The sequence below is a fragment of the Xenopus laevis genome, chromosome 6S (genome assembly GCF_017654675.1).
Source record: "Xenopus laevis strain J_2021 chromosome 6S, Xenopus_laevis_v10.1, whole genome shotgun sequence".
NCBI lineage: Eukaryota > Metazoa > Chordata > Amphibia > Anura > Pipidae > Xenopus > Xenopus laevis.
Window position 1 is genome coordinate 5,488,042 of NC_054382.1, and position 21,540 is coordinate 5,509,581.

General features: G+C 38.3%; 1 protein-coding gene across 6 annotated transcripts in view; it reads right to left on the reverse strand.

Moving 5' to 3' along the window:
- Positions 1-21,540, reverse strand: part of LOC108719653 (obscurin) — a 133,989-nt gene that overhangs the window by 89,350 nt on the left and 23,099 nt on the right. For all 6 annotated transcript variants that reach the window (XM_041567330.1, XM_041567332.1, XM_041567331.1 and 3 more), the window contains exons 7-28: positions 20,975-21,244; positions 20,248-20,523; positions 18,549-18,824; positions 17,920-18,195; positions 17,354-17,629; positions 16,560-16,835; positions 15,997-16,272; positions 15,271-15,546; positions 14,671-14,946; positions 13,947-14,222; positions 12,129-12,404; positions 10,270-10,545; positions 9,550-9,825; positions 6,622-6,888; positions 5,679-5,948; positions 4,889-5,155; positions 4,390-4,656; positions 3,327-3,439; positions 2,929-3,082; positions 1,887-2,048; positions 1,686-1,790; positions 755-1,021 (exon numbers count right to left, since the gene is read on the reverse strand). In XM_041567330.1, the coding sequence (XP_041423264.1) occupies positions 755-1,021; positions 1,686-1,790; positions 1,887-2,048; positions 2,929-3,082; positions 3,327-3,439; positions 4,390-4,656; positions 4,889-5,155; positions 5,679-5,948; positions 6,622-6,888; positions 9,550-9,825; positions 10,270-10,545; positions 12,129-12,404; positions 13,947-14,222; positions 14,671-14,946; positions 15,271-15,546; positions 15,997-16,272; positions 16,560-16,835; positions 17,354-17,629; positions 17,920-18,195; positions 18,549-18,824; positions 20,248-20,523; positions 20,975-21,244 (5,454 nt within the window). The remainder of the gene's footprint in view (positions 1-754; positions 1,022-1,685; positions 1,791-1,886; positions 2,049-2,928; positions 3,083-3,326; positions 3,440-4,389; positions 4,657-4,888; positions 5,156-5,678; positions 5,949-6,621; positions 6,889-9,549; positions 9,826-10,269; positions 10,546-12,128; positions 12,405-13,946; positions 14,223-14,670; positions 14,947-15,270; positions 15,547-15,996; positions 16,273-16,559; positions 16,836-17,353; positions 17,630-17,919; positions 18,196-18,548; positions 18,825-20,247; positions 20,524-20,974; positions 21,245-21,540) is intronic.

Sequence of the window (21,540 nt, forward strand, 5' to 3'; positions counted from 1 at the left end):
AATATATCTGTGGAAACATGCAGTACTCACCCACTAGTAGTGGTGCTGCGTAATAACATTACATTCTGCATATCAGGGAACCAGAGAGGAAGGAGCCCTCACAAAACTTGGGCAGGAAACCTGAAGCTCTTTCCGAACCCAATTGTACTCATGTATAATCATAACCAATGCATGATGTCCAGGACTTGACTACCATTGTTGCTGAGAACACCAGCTCTGCACAGCTGTCTGAGATCTCAAGTAAAAGTAACCAAGCTACGATTGGGAGGGTACAGACAGAGGCCACAAGTGAAAGGTGCACATGGAAGGCTCCACTACCTCTAGAGAGGCTTGAGACTTTGTGCATATATTGAACCTTACAATTACTGCTGCTCGTGTGCAGTTTCTAAGTGGCCTTTTACTTAGAGGTGCCGTTGTAACCAGTTATACATAGGTTCTCACTACTTTTTTGTCTGACCTCCAGTAGGTATGTACCTTTAGTAATCCCACCTTAGAAGATAGCACCAGGAGAATGTTACATACACTTAGAAGTAAAAATACAGAAAAAAATTGTACTGTATGATCTATGTTTAGAATGTCATCAAACTCTTGTTGTGTAATTACCCTCCACTTTGTTGGTTACAGTTTTCATTTAATTCTTAATTAAATCATTTTGATAATTGACGTTGGTATCTTTGCATCTTTCAAGTCGCTCTTGTACTTAAGAATGCTGTAAAATGTTTAGTATTTTTCAAGCTATACTAATGTTTCTCACCTTCAATCAGAAGTTTAGCTGAAGTCTTGTCATCTCCAGCATCGCATGTGTAGGTATCTTCATCCTCAAACTCTGCTTCATTGATGATGAGTTTTCTGTACAGCCCCTGGCTCACAATCTCATATTTATCACCCGGGGCAATCTGCTTGTTCTTTTTGTACCAAGTCACTTCTGCGCTAGCTCTTGAAACTTGGCACTCAAGGAATGCCCTGTGCTTCTCTATAGCAATCTTATCACGGAGGGGCTTCACAATTTTTAAGGGAAGTTCTGGAATGATATTGATACAGTCATAAGGTTTCATGCGAAGAAGGGTCCATGTGTATTGTGTATTATGATGGGAATAGGTGAATAAGTTAAACTAAGTCAAGACCGATATGTGAACGAAAATAAATTGCATATAAATTCATGTAAAACAAATCATTGATGCCTTATCTAGTGACTGTCTATCTTATGAACGATGATGGTGATGATTTGTTGAAAATAATAGCTTTTAACTCAACAAAGAATGTTTCATTATGTTATAAGCAACATGAACATACTACCTAAAATATTTGTTTATGAAATAATAAATAATAAAAAATAAAAAAAACAATAAATGAAGTCAGAGGTCTATAATGTTTATTTTCTAATGGCCAGGATAAATGGAAAGCTTGGTATGTGGCCCCACCCAAGTTCATGGCTTTGCAAAATAACTATTAAAAGAGCAGTAGCTTCAGTTGAAAGTTACAGGTCATTTATAACATAATTATATGGTCCAATGAGTGACTACAAGATCAAACCAAATTGTCCCCAGACATTGGACATTGGACATTATTGATGGCCAGCATCACTGAGTTCAAGAAGATTTTTAGAGTTCTCCTCTAGGGAATTTGGGAAAACAGTTCCCCTCTGATAAATATTTAAAAAAAACGAAATTTCAAATGCTTTCTACCTTTTATTTTTAGTTTTGCCCGAGATTCAGATGCTTCAGCCACAAATTTAATTTCAGCTGCATCCTCAGCCTGGACACTCTGGAAAACCAATGAATATGTTCTTCCTAAAGGGGAAAAAAATCAGATTGAGTCAAGTAAAGATCCTGTCTGGCTTGAGGAACATTAACCTATAACTGGCCACCTGTGCCAACCAGGCTCACCTTCTTGACGCATCTTTACATTCTCTCCTGCTTTCAGTTTGATGCCATTTTTATACCACTGGGTTTGCACCTCATCATGAGAAATCTGGCACATAAATGATGCACTCTCCTTTTCTACCACTTCCACATCCACAAGCGGTTTAACGATCTGGATGTCTCGACCTATGGTTTAAATGAATTTGAATGGGGGATGGGTAATACACACTGTACAATAGTAATGTAACAACATAAAGGGACACAGAAATAAAGTGGATTTTTCCATATTATGGAAACTATTTCATGGTATGAATTTCATACCATATACTGTCTTAGTATCTAGCATTAGTTTTATTGATTACCCAACTTCTTTACATCCATCCCTCCTCATTTTACATCCATCCCTCCCTCCTTTTGTTTTTGACCATCCTTGACATTTTAACACTTTAACACAACATTCACACCCAGATGAATATACACAAACATGAATAACAAAGTCTAAGTTTCCTTACTCCACATTTATAGGGGGAAATGCTAATTTTCCATACTAATTTTCAGTAAGGAAAATTAGCATTCACCCCAATTCCGACTATTTATCAAAGTCTGAATTTATCTCAACATTTCCAGCCACAAACTCCAATCTAATCCGCACAGGTTTTTTCAGCGTATTTATTATTAGATTTTACCGAAAATCGGCTTTTCACAATTTTATCATATTTTTCACCCGAAAACTCTGATCTCTTATGCTTTTTGCGCGAAAACCCAGAAAACTTTGAGGTATTCCATGAAACCCAGTGCACATCAAAAAATCAGTGGGACTTCTCCCATTGACTTATATGCAACCTCAACAGTTCTGAGATTTTCCTGATTTTCCATCCTTGGGGTATAATAAATTCTGAAAAATTCGTGATTTTTTAAAAGCCTTATTTTATACTAAACAATCAAAAAATTTTCGGGATTTTTGCTTTCAGAGTTTAGTAAATAAAGTGTCTGTGCATCCTTGGAGAGCCCCACAGTTATTGAACTAACTGGCCTATGGAGTTAGCTTATATTTTTGAACTTTTACCATGTACAGTCAGGTATGCAGAGGTCTTGTCTTCTCCTGCATCACAAACATATGTTCCTTGGTCTTCACGCTCACACTTGTGAATTGTCACACTCCTTTTCTTGGCTTGTGAAATAATGGCAACTTTTTTGCTTGGTTTTAACCCAGAACCATCCTTAAGCAGAAAAGAAGGTGAAGAAAAGAACATTTAGCAGTGGATAGAAACAGGATCAGGGTTGTTGGCGATGAGCAAAATGATACTTATCTAGATCAGGCTTTTGCCATAAGATGACATTATTGGAAGAATCTAGCTATAAGTCCCATGATTAACCAGAAGGCCACTGACAAGTTAGGAGAACAAGTGTCCTTTGGAATGTTTGATTATAGTATATAAAATAATGAAAGGTACGAAAATATACCTTGAACCATTTCACTTCAGCATTAGGTCTAGACACCTCACATTCGAATGTCACCTTTTCCTTCTCCGGTGCTTTAATGTCTTTCAGAGGTAGTGTGATTTTTACTGGTGGTTCTGCAGAGATAAATTCCATTTATTTATGGAAGGCCAATACCAGACACATTTCTACCAAATAAACCTATGTTACAAAATAATGGATTAAACTGGCAAAATTGTTGTGCAATCTGATAACCTCTAGTTTGTCTTTATCTCTTGGTATTTGGGCCTCAAGTTGCCTCTGCTCCTTTAGAAGTTAAGTAGCTCTTGGTTTTTAAACCCATGCATTTTAGTTTGGGGTCAGGATGTCTCAGTGTTTTGGAATGCAACTTTGTCATTCTTGTTATGTGGGGAAGTAGTTCCCATAGTTCTCAGGGCAGCCTAAAAACAGAATTATTCGTGCTGGTTTAAACCACTGTAAGGATATTGACATCTATACAAAGTGTTTGTGTACCCCAGTATATTGCACCCTAAGAAAGAATAGGGATGGAAACCTAGCTGGAAGAATAGTGTTTTCCACAGGAAAAAAGGGTAAGCAAAGGCAGCTCAGCATGTACAGTATATACAGATCCTGTGAGAACCTGGAGAAGTTCGCTTTGGAGAAAGAGACCTTGTAAGGGAGGACTGAGTTCAGATTCTGTAGCAGCACAAACCAGAGCCCCACTTCAAAAAAAGATAGTGGCACTTGTGAGAAACAAGGGGAGAAAATATCAGTGCTGAAGAAATCCAGGAGTGCTGCAGATAACTAATTGCACTGTCTAGTTTGTGCTTACTATCATGTGAAATATTCTGACATTTATCATTTTGTGCTGTGCAGTTATATATCTCCTCTGACCTACATATAACCCATGTTCTACCATAGAGTGGCCAAAAGGGGTATTTATATACAAAGATGTACTAATAGCCAAGTGCCATAAAATAGCTATACAAGATATATGAAATACTGGGAAGATCCTACTAAGAGTTTGCTTATCATTGACATTTGGCCAAACCATGACAGTACTAGTATTTACATAAATAAAACCAACCTTTAACAGTGAGCTTGGCAGAAGATTGCAGTCCTTCTGATTTAAATACCACAGGACCTGAATCATCCATCTTCAGAGAAGACAGGGTTAGAGAGTGCTTCTTTCCCTTGAAAGTCATTTTGCATGTATCTGACGGTTTCAGTTTGATCCCGTCTTTCATCCAAAATCCTTCCACATCTTCATGGGACAGCTCCAACTCAAAAGTGGCACTATCTTTCTCGTGGACTTCTACATCCTTCAGCCCTTTGGCAACTTTCACTTGACGCACTAAGAAGCAACGAAAATAAGGGACATTAAAGTCCAGTCCAGTTGAATTATCCAAATATGATAACCGTCAAGAATTTCATCTATGGGAACTAAACATAATAAGCTTGTATCCATCTTTCATACATCAAATTGTTTTAATTTCATTTTGATGATCATTTTTATTATGGGATGCCTTCCTTGAATATCTTGGGGTAAACAGTGACAGTGAACTAGAAAAGAAACAAGATCTTACTTTCCACATTGAGCTTGGCCTGTGTCTTGTCATCCAGGGTCTCACAGCAGTACAGGCCTCGGTCAGTGTACGTGACATTCTTAAGGATAAGGATCTGCTTAGTTCCTTCAGACTGGATCTCTATGTTCTCAGAGGGCTGCAGGACAATGCTGTTTTTCATCCATTTCACTTCCTTGGTGGCCTTAGAGACTTCGACTTCAAACCGGACGGTTTGTCTTTCCTCGACAGTGATAGCTTCCAGCTTTTTCTTGAAAGTCAGTGGTTTTTCTGAATTAAAAATGTTGTCACCCATTATATTTAAGAATGGCTGAATAAATTTATATTAATTGATTGTAAAAGGTTATCTTTTTTACATAATATTTCTCTTTCCACATGCCCTACACTAAAAATCAGCCCTTCTTCCAGTTTATGTCAAAAAAATCTTACATTATAAAATAATTGAATACCTTTATATCAGGGGTTCTCAGCCTTTTGTACCCGTGAGCTAGAACCTAAAAAGTGTTGGGAGAGCAACCATTCCTGGGGTGCCAAATAAGTTCTCTAATTGGAGAACAGCCCCAATGTGGACTGGCACACTACAGGAGGCTCTGTTTGGCAGAACACCTGGTTTTTAGGCAACCAAAATGTGCCTCCAAGCCAGGAATTAAAAAATAAGTACCTGATTTGAGACCACTGGGAGCAACATCCAAGGGGTTGATGAGCAACATGTTGCTCATGAGCCACTGGTTGGGGATCACTGCCTTGATATGATATCCTGATTGACCCTCCAGCCCTTTCAGAGCTGTCTTACCTCGGACCTTGAGAGATGCCTTAGTCTGTATCCCTTCTGACTCTGCCATAATCTCTCCTGCATCTTGCAGGACCAGCTCCTTGATCGTTAGACTGTGGTTTGTGCCTTTCTTATTGATGGTGTATTTTTTGTTGCTTTCAATCTTGACCCCATTTCGATACCAAGTCACCACTGCATCGTCCAAGGAGATGGTACATTTCAGGGTGGCTTCACCCCCCTCTTCCATTACTGCATTGCTGAGTTCTCCAGTGAACTTCACTACTCTTGGTGCTGTAGGAAAAGTAGCAGAATAAGTAATTAAATAAATAATTCAAGTGTTAAGTTTGCAGTTTCAGTCTTGTGCAAGTCTACAATTTTTCATTGTCTAGCTGCCTGCAACCTTATGAACTTCCTGGTATAATCCCCTTACAAGAAGTGTTTGTGTCCTAGTACTCAGTAGATTGTGGTGTGTCATAAATGGAGCGCCACAATTCGAAACCATCAGAACTACATTGTGATAGATGCACTATAGCAACTTAAAGCTTGTACACAAAGAAAACATTAAAAAATGAATAAGCAGGGAAATTTGGTTTAAACAACTTATTTTATAAGTAGCATTGACTTCAAGAAGGCAGTCTTAAAATAATAGGAATTTCATTTCAATTCCTTTTATTTTGCTTCACTTCAACACAAGTTGATTCTATGACTTCAGTTGTGTACAGTGGCTTTTGCTTTTATCTCTAGGGATATAGTGGTATTTTGTTTTCTAAATATAGTTCAAGCTAACCTACAGTTTGTTATTTAGATTAATGGAGTAATGCTTGGGAAGAAGTGCCAAACTGGAGGTCTGTGAAGATGGTCAAATATATGGAAATATGTAAACAGCAGTATACGATTCCCCTAACACTGACCTGATAAACCAGACATATACATTTTTACCAAATTGAGTTTAGTACACAGGCACCTTTGGTTGTCAGTTGGGTGATGGTCTTGTCATCTCTGGATTCACATGAGTACTCTCCTTCATCATCTGCCTTGAGCCCTGAGATGGTCAATATGCGCTTGGCCCCGTCGCTTCTGATCGCAAAATGTTTTCCAGCTTTAATTTCCTGCCCGTTCTTGCGCCAGATCACATCTACTTTGGCCTGGCTCAGCTCACAGGTCAGAGTGATGTTGCTTCCTATTTCCCCACAGACAGCTTCTAGTTTCTTCTGAAACTTCTGGGGAATTTCTGAGGAGCAGAACATTTGCAAAACTAGATGAAAAGAAATCCTACCCAAAGATTAAAAACGCACACATGCTTAAGATTTATTTTAAAAAGCACTGCAAAATGTTTGTCCTTAATATAGCATAGCACTCAGGAGTAGTGATGGGCGAATTTGCGCTGTTTCGCTGGAAAATTCACGAATTTCACGCGAAATTTGTGAAACGGCGCCAGCGTCTTGTTTTCGCCAGTGAATTTTTGAGGCTGTTTCTCGAATTTATTCACTGGCGGCAAATCACGCAAATTCGCCGCGAATTTGCGCCTGGCAAATAAATTCGCCCATCGCTACTCAGGAGATACAGATTGGAAAACAGGCAGCGGAGTTCTATCTCCGCAAATTTTATCCAGCCAAACCTCAAGTCCTATAAATTGTATTTTGAAATCTACAAGCAAATTCTATGAACCTGCCTCCACAGGTGAGTGCTGAGATGGCCAACAACTCAATTTATCAGTCTTCTAAGTTTTTCTAACTACAAATGCTTAAAAAATTGACAGAAAATCTTTCTCTGGTTACTTCATGGAAAAGAAACTCTTTCCACAAAAAAATACACTATTCCATTGATTTCTACAAATCTGACCAAAAAAATACACCTCCCATCGACTTCAACAGAAGCTCCCAAGAGTTAAGTTGTCCCTTTTTTTAATCAAATTTTTCAGATTTTTTCAGTTGATAAACGTTGAAAGTTTACATATAAAAACTTGAATTTGAAAAAATATTGAAGTTAGCATTTGATTTCTAATAAGTTTACCCCACAGACTGAGCTACAATAAGGGAATGCAAACTCAACATCCTCAAACTCAAATTCATAAGGAGCAATGTAATTAAAAATTACAAGCAATGTATAAAATGTAGTTTTTGGGAATGTTTAGCTCTCCTTTCAATATAAATTAACACACAAATATTACATTGTTAAGCAAAGGTTAGTGTTAACACCTGCTTTGGAGATTCGTTAAATATTTTGTCCCAAAATACACTTTGAGACTGTGAAATTTTATTACATACACTGCAATGTTTTCAAAAGCCATTTTGCGAGGAAGTTGTTAAGGTCTGTAATTGGTCAAAAAGGATGCAATCCTTTTTGACACGTAATGCTTTGGGGAACTGTAAGCATGAATATGTTGGCTGAATGGTCAATACATTTTAAAAGTTACTTGGGGGTTATTAAACCGCGAATGCAAATATCCTGAAAAATTTGTGATTTTTTTTTTATAAAATCAAATTTTTCAGAATTTATTAAACCCAGAGGATGGAAAAGTCAGAATCAGAAAATCTGGCATCTCAGACCTGTTGAGGTTTCATATAAGTCAATGGGAGAAGTCCCAATGATTTTTTGATGTGTGCTGGGTTTCGTGCAATACCCCAAAGTTTTCGGACGAAAAGCATAAGAAATCTGAGTTTTCGGGTGAAAAATCCGAAAAAAACATGAAATTATGATTTTTTTCCTGCAAAGCAAATTTTTTGGGAAAATGTAATAATAAATAAGTGTAAAAAATCCAAGTGGATTTGATCCGAGTTTGTAGCATAAAATGTTGAGATAAAATCAGACTTTGATAAATATACCCCTTGGTGTCCCACTCTACTTTTTAAATTTTACCACCTCTTCCTTTCCCCCAAAACTAATAAAAAAAATGGATGAACTGGTTAGAGTAGCTTTTTATAAACATTTTCAGCTATGACCCACTAATAAATGTAGTAGACAATTTAAATATTATATATTTTTAAAGATCTTTTTTATTTATATAAAAATGTTTTTGGTTGACAACCATGAAATCTGTGCTCTCCCCCCAATAAGGTTTTACTATGAGTTCCTTCGAGGTCCAAATCTAATTTTTAAAATCCAAGGTGTAGCTCGAGAAAAAAAAGCTTGAGTTTGGAGTAATTAGTAAATAGGTCTCCATAATGCATTACTGATGGTACACACTAGAACTCTATTGTATGAAATATAGGACTTCAGCACCATGGTGGGCTCTATGTGATAATGAAGATGTTTTGTGCATTTCTCAAAGGAGACACATGATATGACAAAGAAAAAAGTTCATCACGTGAAATCTCATGGATGAGATTCAATTTGAGATGCAATTCAATTCAGAAAAACATCTCACGGTCTATCACGTGAAAACTCTATTGAAGTTGAACTGAAGCTAAATTAGGAGAAACGTTTTTTCTCCTCCAAGAGAATCTCATCCATAAATTTTCACTTGATATACCATGATATAACTTTTTTTTACTAAAATTAATCTGGTCCAGTGTCTAGGTCAAGGGAGAACACATCAACATATTTGACCTAACTCAACTCTTACTCTGACTCCTGCACAAAGGAATTGTTTCAGAAACGGATAGATTTTTTAATTGATTATATGTAAAAAGTTGATTTCCATTGGGTGATTTGCCCGATAGATCCCCTTTAATAGCATTAAATCTCATATAAACAATTCTTTCCCAGAAGCAAAAAAGCATTCAATTCAGCCTTCGTTTGTTAGTAAACAAAAATGGCCAATTCTATGAAGATATGAGAACATACATGTTTTGTAGATGTGCCTCTTAGTTTGGTACCTCAAACTTTGATGTTACTGCCCCCTTAAAAAGGCACAGAATGGAGTGCAGTTAAAATTAAATGCATCACTTACCTTTAACCTGAACTTTAAATTCCTGTTTGTCACTTTTTGTTGTGCAGGAGTAACTTGCACTGTCTTTGCTCTCTGCCACCTTTACTACTAAAGTTCTTGTGGCCCCTTCAGCAGATATTTGGTACTTCTTTGTTGCCGTCAACTCCTTTCCATCCTTAAACCATCTGACCTCAGTATTTTCTGGTTGGACAGAGGTCTTCAGTATAATGTCTTCATCCTCTTGGACAAGGATTGGCTCTTGCTTTGATGGCTTCTTCAAGAATTTGGCTTGTGCTTCTGATGGAAAATGTAAGGTTTACATAATTTGCTTTGTGTTTTAAGCATTTTTTAAAATTGCCAAGCACAAAGTAGAGCAGTTTTGGTTTCTCTAGAATGAATAAGATTAATTCTAAATTATTCAATCATTTTAAATTGCACTGAAAAATCTAGGAGACAATTTGGAAGGCATGATACATATATAACTAAATAAATAGATAAAAGAGACAGTGGAACAGGTTAGTAACCAGAACAATTAATATTAATACATTTTGGTTAATAACCAATAATCTTCTCCTCTCACATTCAAGTTTCACTGTAAGTCCTCTTGGGGTCCCAATTTAAAAAAAATTGGTTAGAGTTTAAGGATCTAAAATCACATTTGTACCACCAAAGATTGCCTGTACTGGTACATTATTGATAGTGTTTTGGTAGATAATACAGCCCAACATAAGCTTTTCTTACCAACAGTATTGATCTTGAAATTGATCTTCTGCCCGGCAGCCTCACAGCTGTACTCTCCAGCATCTTGTTTCTCCACTTTCTCCACCACCAGGCGACGAGATTTACCCTCAGACTCCACCCTGACTCTCTTGCTGGATGTGATGAGTTTCCCATCTTTGTACCACTTCACCTCAGTCTTGGCCTGGGACACTTCACAACTCAGAGTAGAACTCTCTGTCAGGGTGGCCTGAATATCCTTCTGTACCTTCTCTTGGTTGGTGAACACTGGCTCAGGTTCTGAAAAGTAAGGCAACGGCAATATAAAGTTGGGGAGGTCAATTAAATTGAAATTATCATCCAATGTTTTGTTCAATGAAGTTTGAATTTCTACCTTAAATTATATTTAATGTTAAGTAAAGTAAATTAGTTTTATGCTGGAACAGGAAAATATGATCAGCTTTTTAACTCTCCTTCATTTTACTCAGAAAGCAACAGTCCTGACCTGATTTATGGCTGAGATTCTTGCTATCATTTTAACAGAACCTTCCTATCTCCCTTTTGGAGAGGCTAAGATTCCTAGGCCTTCCCTTTTGTATATCAGCAATAGACCTCACCTTCGGTATTGATCTTAAAATTGATCTTCTGCCCAGCAGCCTCACAGCTGTACTCTTCGGCATCTTGTTTCTCTACTTTCTCCACCACTAAGCGACGAGATTTGCCCTCAGACTCCACCCTGACTCTCTTGCTAGAAGTGATCAGTTTCCCTTCCTTGTACCACTTCACCTCAGTCTTGGCCTGGGACACCTAACAGCTTAGTGTGGCACTCTCATTTAGGGAGGCCTTCTTTACTTTATCTATATATACTTTACCTATATTTTTGTTTTGTAGAAGCATTTTTACAGTTACAGATGATTTCGGTCTTAAACTTAAAAATCTAGTGTTTTATGTTTCAGTAGGAATGGCTTATATAAATATGGAACACACATACAGATCTTTGCTAAATGTAAAATGCCTTTATTTTCAATCGGCAGGATCATTAGGCAACACTGATGCTCCACTGAAAGGTTAAGATTAGAGATTCTTGCTGTTGTGTTTGCTAACTTGGTGTGCACCATGAAAACATTTAGAAGTCTTTACCTTTTGTTGTCTATGCAATAACCTGCCTATAAAGCTTGGTATCTCCACATCCTCCTGCTATAAAGTTATTCAAGTCTGTTTCTATGAGGGTAAGGTCAGACGCAAAGATTCAGGGAGATTAGTCTCCCGGCGACAAATCTCCTCTTCTATGGGGCGACTAATCTTTCCGAACTGCCTTCCCACCAGCTAGAATGTAAATTGCCGGCGGGATGGCACTCGGGCACTTTGTTTTCCAAAGTAGCCCAAAGTTTCCTTGTGAGGCAACCTCGCTCGGAGTGCCATCTCACCGGCGATTTTGATTCTAGCCGGCGGGAAGGCATTGGGTGGAGATTAGTCGCCCAAAGAAGAGGAGATTTGTTGCCGGGTGACTAATCTCCCCAAAGCTGACTGTGTGTCTCTGCCCTGGAGGTCACCTGCTCCAAGCTACTGTCTTTTATAGGAGTGATAAGAATGATAAGAGGAATGTTTTCAGTTATTTCTGAAGCCTTATGACCACATCATAGTGTTTGCCGAATGCTCCACCAAATAGCAGTAGAAACATGAATAATGATAAATTAATTTAAATCAGAAATAAATGCAAGCTCCTATAATATATAGTTAATTAATAATAAGAAACTATGATATTAAGAAAAGTAGTTGGAGTTGAAATAAATATAAAAATAATCATGCTTAAATTTTAAAAAATAATACTCTAAATAATAATATTTGATCAACAAATGGTAGTTTCCACTGATGATGCTCACCTTTGACTTTGATCTTGAAATTGATTTTCTGTCCGGCAGCCTCACAGCTGTATTCTCCCGCATCTTGTTTCTCCGTTTTCTCCAGCACCAGGCGGCGAGATTTGCCCTCAGACTCCAGCCTTACTCTCTTGCTAGAGGTGATGAGTTTCCCATCTTTGTACCACTTCACTTCAGTCTTATCTTGGGACACCTCACAGCAAACGGTGGCACTCTCATTTAAGGTGGCCTGAACCTCCTTTTGTATCTTCTCTTTGTTGATAAATGCCAGCTCAGAATCTAACAAAAAAAAGGGGGTCACAAAATGTGCTATTGTTATTTTTGATACAACAGAGCTGTAACCCCAAAAATTCTAAAAGAACATAAAAGTCACCAAAAATAAAATAATGAAAATATGTGTTCAGGACATCATTTAAATTTCTTGTCTGATTGTGCCATACACAAATCAAACAGTGACGGGCTTTTGCTCTATGACAAGCAAAGGAACGAAGTCAACAGAATTACACTAGAAAAGTAAAAGTGACTGATAATCCTTTGAGGGGTATCAGTTTACAGCTGGTGCGTTGATCCTAAATGTCACATCTTTACAGCTACACTTGTGTGACCTATACTGAGGCTAAAATGAAACCCACACTTTCCACTCATGGAAAAACAATGCCGACAAGAAAGTAATATATACCATGCACCTCCAGTGCAGTCATATTTACTCTGGGGAGGGCGGTTACTATCAAAATTAATAATGGTAAGCATATGAAGTTTTCAGCACCCGCTGATGGGATTTTCTTAAACCCCTGCTGGAAAAGCAAGAAAAGGATTGAAATTTTATGCAAGAACATAACGTTGACGACAGCATAAAGAATGCATGGGGTTCATCCTAATAAATACATTGTCACTGTTGAGAAAGTTTATCAAAAAATTCTAGAAAGAGCTTTTTCCGGCCCATGCAGAAATGAAAATGTTCAGCTAAGCTCTACTTGTTTATGACGTTGACCTAGGCCTTTAAAGGAACATATCAGTGTAAAAATAAAAACTGGGTAAATAGACAGGCTGTGCAAAATAAAAATTGTTTCTAACATAGTTAGTTAGCCAAAATTATAATGTATAAAGGCTGGAGTGACAGGATGTGTAACATAATAGCCAGAACACTACTTCCTGCTTTTCAGCTCTCTAACTCTGAGTTAGTCAGTGACTATAAGGGGGGCCACATGGGACATAACTGTTCAGTGAGTTTGCAATTGATCCTCAGCATTCAGCTCAGATTCAAAAGCAACAGTTATGACCCATGTGCCACCCTCAATTCACTGATTGGTTACTGCCTGGTAACCAATCAGTGGAAAGTAAGAGAGCTGAAAAGCAGGAGGTAGTGTTCTGGCTATTATGTTACACATCCACTCCAGCCTTTATACATTAAATTTTTGCTAACTACTGTATATTACAAACATTTTTCTTATTTTGCACAGCCTGTCTATTTATCTGGGGTGTTTATGTGGGGTATGTTCATTCCCATATGAAGTATAACAGAAAGAAATCTCTGAAAGTGAAAGTGATTTCACCTATTTCTTCAACAACAACAAAAAACGATGTCCATTTCTCAGCCATGGCCTTCCTGATCATTGTCAGGCTAAATTCTGAATAATGGTATTTTTTTTCTTTCCTGGATGGTGGGTTATTTTTATGCTTTACATTTGGCTGTAGGCTCAACAATGTTTGCTTTCTTGGAGGAACCATGTCAATGGGTGTAACCTGAACCATTCTGTGGAATAGTCTCCATATCTGACCTAAATTTATGAGTTTAGGATTATAAAAAGTAAAGGAACTCACCTTTGACGGTGATCTTGAAGCTGATCTTCTGCCCAGCAGCCTCACAGCTGTACTCCCCAGCATCTTTCTTCTCCATCTGTTCCACCACCAGCTGACGAGACTTGCCTTCAGACACCACCTTAAATTTCTTGCTGGTGGTGATTTGTTTCCCATCCTTATACCACTTCACTTCGGTCTTGGCCTGGGACACTTCACAGCTTAGGTTGACACTCTCTGTAAGGGTGGCCTGAACTTCCTTCTGTACTTTCTCCTGGTTGGTGAACACTATCTCTTGCTCTTATAAAATATATGCAGATATTCTGATTACTAAACCTAAATGTAACTTTCATATGAAGAGACACATGCAGAAAAAAACACAAGACATTGGAGGAATATTTGTTTAAGGCAGTACCTAGCAGACCCATTGTACCTCAACATAACTATTTTCACCTGGTACAAACAGTTGCTCCAGCTTACAGTCTTGGAGTCAATGTATGGGTAAACTTTTTTTTTTGCAGCAGCAGCAGACGGGTGGCTGTTGCTGATGCCATATAAAACATAATTTAATATTTCAAAATGAGAAGTCATATATTTCTAAAACAGATTGGTATGTTCATGCTCATCTGATGCAAAGCCTGCGTCATATGTAGCTGGTATGTCTGCTGCTTATTGAAAGAAAGGCAAAGCAAATGTATGAGTTATAATTTGCAAATATAACAAATAAATGAACTATAATTCAGGTCACCTTTGACATTTATCCTGAAACTGATCTTCTGCCCGGCAGCCTCACAACTGTACAGTCCAGCATCTTTCTTCTCCAACTGCTCCACCACCAGTCGGCGGGACTTGCCCTCAGACACCACTTTAATTTTCTTGCTGGCGGTGATTTGTTTCCCATCCTTGAACCACTTCACCTCCGTCTTTGTCTTGGACACTTCACAGCTCAGGGTGGCAGTTTCTGTTAAGGTGGCCTGAACTTCTTTCTGCACCTTCTCCTGGTTAGCGAACACTGGTTCTGGCTCTAATAGAATTAAGTTGAATTGACACATTTTAATCAGAAGAAATATTTGTCTAATAAAATTCTTAACAAACACATGCTTTCTCATCCTAAATATTTCACTTTGTACAACTACATCAGTCTGAGGATAACCCCATAAAAAACATAAAAACCATACAAAAGAATAATTATTATATTTTTTAAATATATTAAATCCATCATCAGATGGATCAGTTACGTCTGCTCCATCTGTAGCTAGACTCTCTGCATCATTTAAAAGTAAGAAAGGCAATACGACCATATGATTAATATTTTGAAATTATAACAAATCCATGAATTTTCACTCACCTTTGACATTGATCTTAAAACTGATCTTCTGCCCAGCAGCCTCACAGCTGTATTCTCCAGCATCTTGTTTCTCAACTTTCTCCACCACCAGACGGCGAGATTTGCCCTGAGACTCCACCCTGACTCTCTTGCTGGAGGTGATGAGTTTCCCCTCCTTGTACCACTTCACTTCAGTCTTGGCCTGGGACACCTCACAGCTCAGGGTGGCACTTTCTGTCAGGTTGGCCTGAACCTCCTTCTGTACCTTATCTTGGTTGGTGAACACTGGCTCAGGTTCTGAAATGTTTGGTCATGAACAAAATGGCTGTAAGTCCAATTCACTTTGCAGTACATTGTTCAAATATCAATGGACAATCCTTAAAACTAAAAATAAAACATATTTAAATCTACATGAGGTGCTCTTAAAGGACCCTTTTTGGTAAGCATGGCTGACAAGTTTCTGCCAAGGACACAAGCTTCTTACAGTAAAATCTGATTGGATTTTGTGGATCACAAGGACTGGAGAAAATTCTGGAACCCTGACTCGAACCATTATAACACACATAGCTCATTCCACAGGATTTATTTCTACAGGTCTAATACCCCACAGAAATTCCAAGTAGAATTTACCAGTCTGATGTTTAAGAAAATAGGAAAGAAAATGAATCATATCGTTGGTTGTGATGGGTTCTAACTTACGTTAGTTTAGCTAGTTTATACGGTCTAATGATGATATGTTATTTTTACCTTTTACTGTAACCTTAAAATTGATCTTCTGCCCGGCAGCCTCACAGCTGTATTCTCCAGCATCTTGTTTCTCCACTTTTTCCACCACAAGGCGGCGAGATTTCCCTTCAGACTCCACCCTGACTCTCTTGCTGGAGGTTATCAGTTTCCCTTCCTTGTACCACTTCACCTCAGTCTTGGCCTGGGACACCTCACAACTCATGGTGGCATTTTCATTTAGGGTGGCCTGAACCTCCTTCTGTATCTTGTCTGTATTGGTGAATGCCGGCTCAGGTTCTGTAAAGAAAATATTCAGTTTTCTTCATCATGATTTATGAGTCTGATTATATTTTATTGCTGAAATGTATTTCAACATGAAGATCCACCTATGTATTAAGTTATAACCTTCAAAATGGCTTCTTAGATTTCTAAGAATGTCAAAATGTATGGTCCAAGAGAGGGTAATTTAAAGGGGCAATAACATCATTAGAAAAAGAGCTTGATTTTGCCTAAAAGGACCAACTTTCTTCCAATCTCACCAGAAAAGAGACACTAACTCAAACTATTACAATGATGCAACTGACCTTTAACATTAATCTTAAAATTGATCTTCTGGCAGGCAGCCTCACAGCTGTACTCTCCGGCATCTTGTTTCTCCACTTTCTCCACCACCAGGCTGCGAGATTTGCCCTTAGACTCTACCCTCATTTTCTTGCTTGAGGTGATCACTTTGCCTTCCTTGTACCATTTTACTTCAGTCTTGGCCTGGGACACCTCACAGCTCAGGGTGGCACTTTCTGTCAGGGTGGCCTGAACCTCCTTCTGTACCTTATCTTGGTTGGTGAATGCTGGTTCAGATTCTGAAAAGTTTGGTCACAGACAAAATATGGCTATAAGTCCAATTCACTTTGCAGAACAGTGTTGAAATATTAATGGACAATCCTTAAAACTAAAAATAAAACATTTAAATCTACCTGAGGTGCTCTTAAAGGACCCTTTTTGGCAAGCATGGTTGGCAAGTTTCTGCCAAGGACACAAGCTTCTTACAGTAAAACCTGATTGGATTTTGTGGGTCACAAGGACTGGAGCATATTCTGGAACCCTGACTGGAACCATTATTACACACATAGCTCATTCCACAGGATTTATTTCTACAGGTCCAATAATCCACAGAAATGCCCGATAGAATTTAATAGTCTAATGTTTAAGAAAATAGTAAAGAAAATGAAACATATCGTTGGTTTGATTTGTTATGTGTTCTGAAGCAAATTTTGGAACCATTACACCTAACTTAGAAGCTAACTTTCACAACCTGTGGGGTTTAACTTACGTTAGTTTAGCTAGTTTATACAGTCTAATGATGATATGCTATTTTTACCTTTTACTGTAACTTTAAAATTGATCTTCTGCCCGGCAGCCTCACAGCTGTATTCTCCAACATCTTGTTTCTCCACTTTCTCCACCACCAGGCGGCGAGATTTCCCTTCAGACTCCACCCTGACTCTCTTGCTGGAGGTTATCAGTTTCCCTTCCTTGTACCACTTCACCTCAGTCTTGGCCTGGGACACCTCACAACTCATGGTGGCATTTTCATTTAGGGTGGCCTGAACCTCCTTCTGTATCTTGTCTGTATTGGTGAATGCCGGCTCATGTTCTGTAAAGAAAACATTCAGTTTTCTCCATCATGTTTTAGGAATCTCATTATATTTTATTGCTTAAATGTATTTCAACATGAAGATCCACCTATGTATTTAGTTATCTCCTTTAAAATGGCTTCTTAGGTTTCTAAGAATGTCAAAATGTATGGTCCAAGAGAGGGTAATTTAAAGGGTCAATAACATCAGCATTAGAAAAAGAGCTTGATTTTGCCTAAAAGGACCAACTTTCTTCCAATCTCACCAGAAATGAGACACTAACTCAAACTATTACAATGATGCAACTGACCTTTAACATTAATCTTAAAATTGATCTTCTGGCCGGCAGCCTCACAGCTGTACTCTCCGGCATCTTGTTTCTCTACTTTCTCCACCACCAGGCAACGAGATTTGCCCTTAGACTCTACCCTCATTTTCTTGCTGGAGGTGATCAGTTTCCCTTCCTTGTACCATTTTACTTCAGTCTTGGCCTGGGACACCTCACAACTCATGGTGGCACTCTCATTCAGGGTGACCTGAACCTCTTTCTGTATCTTGTCTGTATTGGTGAATGCCGGCTCATGTTCTGTAAAGAAAACATTCAGTTTTCTCCATCATGTTTTAGGAATCTCATTATATTTTATTGCTTAAATGTATTTCAACATGAAGATCCACCTATGTATTTAGTTATCTCCTTTAAAATGGCTTCTTAGGTTTCTAAGAATGTCCAAATGTATGGTCCAAGAGAGGGTAATTTAAAGGGTCAATAACATCAGCATTAGAAAAAGAGCTTGATTTTGCCTAAAACCATGTTGACAGGTCGGACACATTTAATACAGAAACATTATAAGATTTTTTCTGCTCGCACATGGACCAACTTTCTTCCAATCTCACCAGAAAAGAGACATTAACTCAAACTATTACAATGATGCAACTGACCTTTAACATTAATCTTAAAATTGATCTTCTGGCCGGCAGCCTCACAGCTGTACTCTCCGGCATCTTGTTTCTCTACTTTCTCCACCACCAGGCAGCGAGATTTGCCCTTAGACTCTACCCTCATTTTCTTGCTTGAGGTGATCACTTTGCCTTCCTTGTACCATTTTACTTCAGTCTTGGCCTGGGACACCTCACAGCTCAGGGTGGCACTCTCATTCAGGGTGGCCTGAACCTCCTTCTGCACTTTCTCCAAGTTGCTAAATGCTGGCTCAGGCTCTGAAAATGCATCCAAATAGAAATAATGTAGATATAATATAATAAGGTTAGACAAAAACTAAATAATAGAATGTTATATAGATATAAAGATTTATATTCCTTTTCTTCTCCATTCTTTCTACTCCATTTCTCTTTCTACTCCATTTCTCTTTCTACTCCATTTCTCTTTCTACTCCATTTTTCAAAAGTGCAATGGAGTCAAATAGCAAGAATTGATATTACAGTGGCACAAATGTTTCTTTCACTTACATAACTAAGTCCTAAACCATTTGGCTGTACTTTAACCAGTTTTGCTTGTACATGGAGTTACCACTTGGACACGCTTTAATGTATACAGCTATAGTTATGGACGCTCCAGTCTGGTCCTGACATTGCTGTTTTTGTGCCCAGTCACATTCAACCATATATATCATATTTAGTACAAAATTATGGAAAAATAAATTAACTTTGGCCATTATGATACAGCTTGCACAGACTTAAAGGATAACTAAACCTAAAAATGAATATGGCTAAAAATGCCATATTTTATATACACCAGCCTAACGTTTCAGTTTCTCAATAGCAGCAATGATCCAGGACTTCAAACTTGTCACAGGGGGTCACCATCTTGGAAAGTGTCTGTGACACTCACATGCTCAGTGGGCTCTGATTGGCTGTTGAGAAGCTAAGCTTAGGGCTCGTCACTAATTATCCAGCAGAAAATTAGCTTCCCTGGCTGTAATATAAGCTGATGCTACAGGTTTGCTGATTATTCAATTCTGATGCTAATTGCACTGGTTTCTGTGCTGCCATGTAGTAATTATGTGTATTAATTACTAATCAGCCTTATATTGTGACATTTCTATTCTATGTGTACTGTATATTGTGAGTGGGTCCCTAAGCTCAGTAAGTGACAGCAGCACAGAGCATGTGAATCAGTGAATCAGCAGAAAAGAAGATGGGGAGCTACTGGGGCATCTTTGGAGACACAGATCTTTACTGCTAAAGGGCTGTGGTTGCCTTGGGCTGGTACAGAAGCACAAAACATCATGTACAACATTTCTACCTACTTCTGTAGGTAAGTTTAGTTCTCCTTTAATCAGTGATCAAAATAAGTACCTTGGGTGGTTTATGTATTACTTTAATAGGGAGAACTGCTTTAACTTTAGTATTCCTCAACAGAACAAGAACATGATTGTGGCTGCTCTGATGGTGTTGCACAATCCTATTACTGAGATTTACACATAACACGAGTAGATAGAAATGCCTGTATACTTTGTTATGGGACCAGTCAATACCTCCATAGTCATATCAAAACATACAGTAAATCTATTGTCTTATCATGAACATATCCCTTGTAGTCAAATTTCAAGTGTAGTAGGGCTAGTTATTCCTAGTTTCATTGTTGAGTGTTTTGATGTATCCAAGGGTATATAGTATTTACCAATAACTTTGATTCTGAAGTTAATCTTCTCTCCAGCAGCCTCACAGCTGTACTCTCCAGCATCTTTCTTCTCCAACTGCTCCACCACCAAGCGACGGGATTTGCCCTCAGACTCCATCCTCACTCTCTTGCTGGAGCTGATAAGTTTGCCCTCCTTATACCACTTCACCTCAGTTTTGGACTGGGACACCTCACATTTGAGGGTGACACTCTCTGTCAGTGTGGCTTGAAATTCCTTCTGTACTTTGTCTTGGTTCATAAACACTGGCTCATGTTCTTAAAATAAACATATTTACATATGGATGTTAGCATAGGAAGGAAAATAATGACAAGGAGTGTCTCGGAGTAGAAAATAATGATAAGAAGTGTCCCAGAGTAGAACTTGGCTTAAAAATTTGGCCAATTGGGACTGAGATGTGAGCAGACATGGAATTTCTTAAAAGGTTCTAACTAAACATTGACTTGTGTGTTTTGTCACATAAGGGTTTACTGATTTCAGGGTCAGAGATTCAATAAAATAATGAAATAAACATACCATCATGTGGCTAGTCAACAACACTTCTGAAATCTTTACACCTGCCACCCCTGCTATATCCTCTACTAGGTTCCCTAGCCATTGCCTTCCCTGCTCATTTACCATCCAGCACTCTCATTGTTTCCCAGTTTACCCCACTCAATAACTAATCTCATCATTATCTTCAAGCTAGCCTATCATGCAAAGACTCACCTGTAACTTTTAAAGTGAAACCAACAGAGTCATCGGCAGTCTTGCAAGAGTATGTCCCCTCGTCTTCCTTCTTGACAGCAGTGACAAGCAGTTTGTGCTGTTTCCCTTTAACTTCCAGTGAAAACTTTTTGGATTGTCGGATCTCTTTGTTGTCTTTGTACCACAGAACCTTCACGTTCTCCTCTGAAGTCTCTGAGATGAGCTCTGCCTGCTCTCCAGCGACCACCTTTACATCATTGATCTTCTTGGAGTTGGTGAACTGAGGAAGAGCTGCAGATTTGCAGTAATATTATAAACTGTACTTTATACTGCTACATTAATCTTTGAAGACTATGGTTAAATGCAAGCTTGAATATATAATTATATTGACTTGGGAAGACCTAACCCCTTCTGGATTCCATTAATTTAATTCAGAAAGTGGAATGACAACTGGTTAGCTAGTCTCATCAAGCCAAGCCAAGTCAAGACATGTAGCAGCACATAGTCTATATTGTCATCTGTTCTATTCTCTTGAAGACCAACAGTGAACGGACGCATAGGGCCTTAACTTTCCTGACTGTCATTCT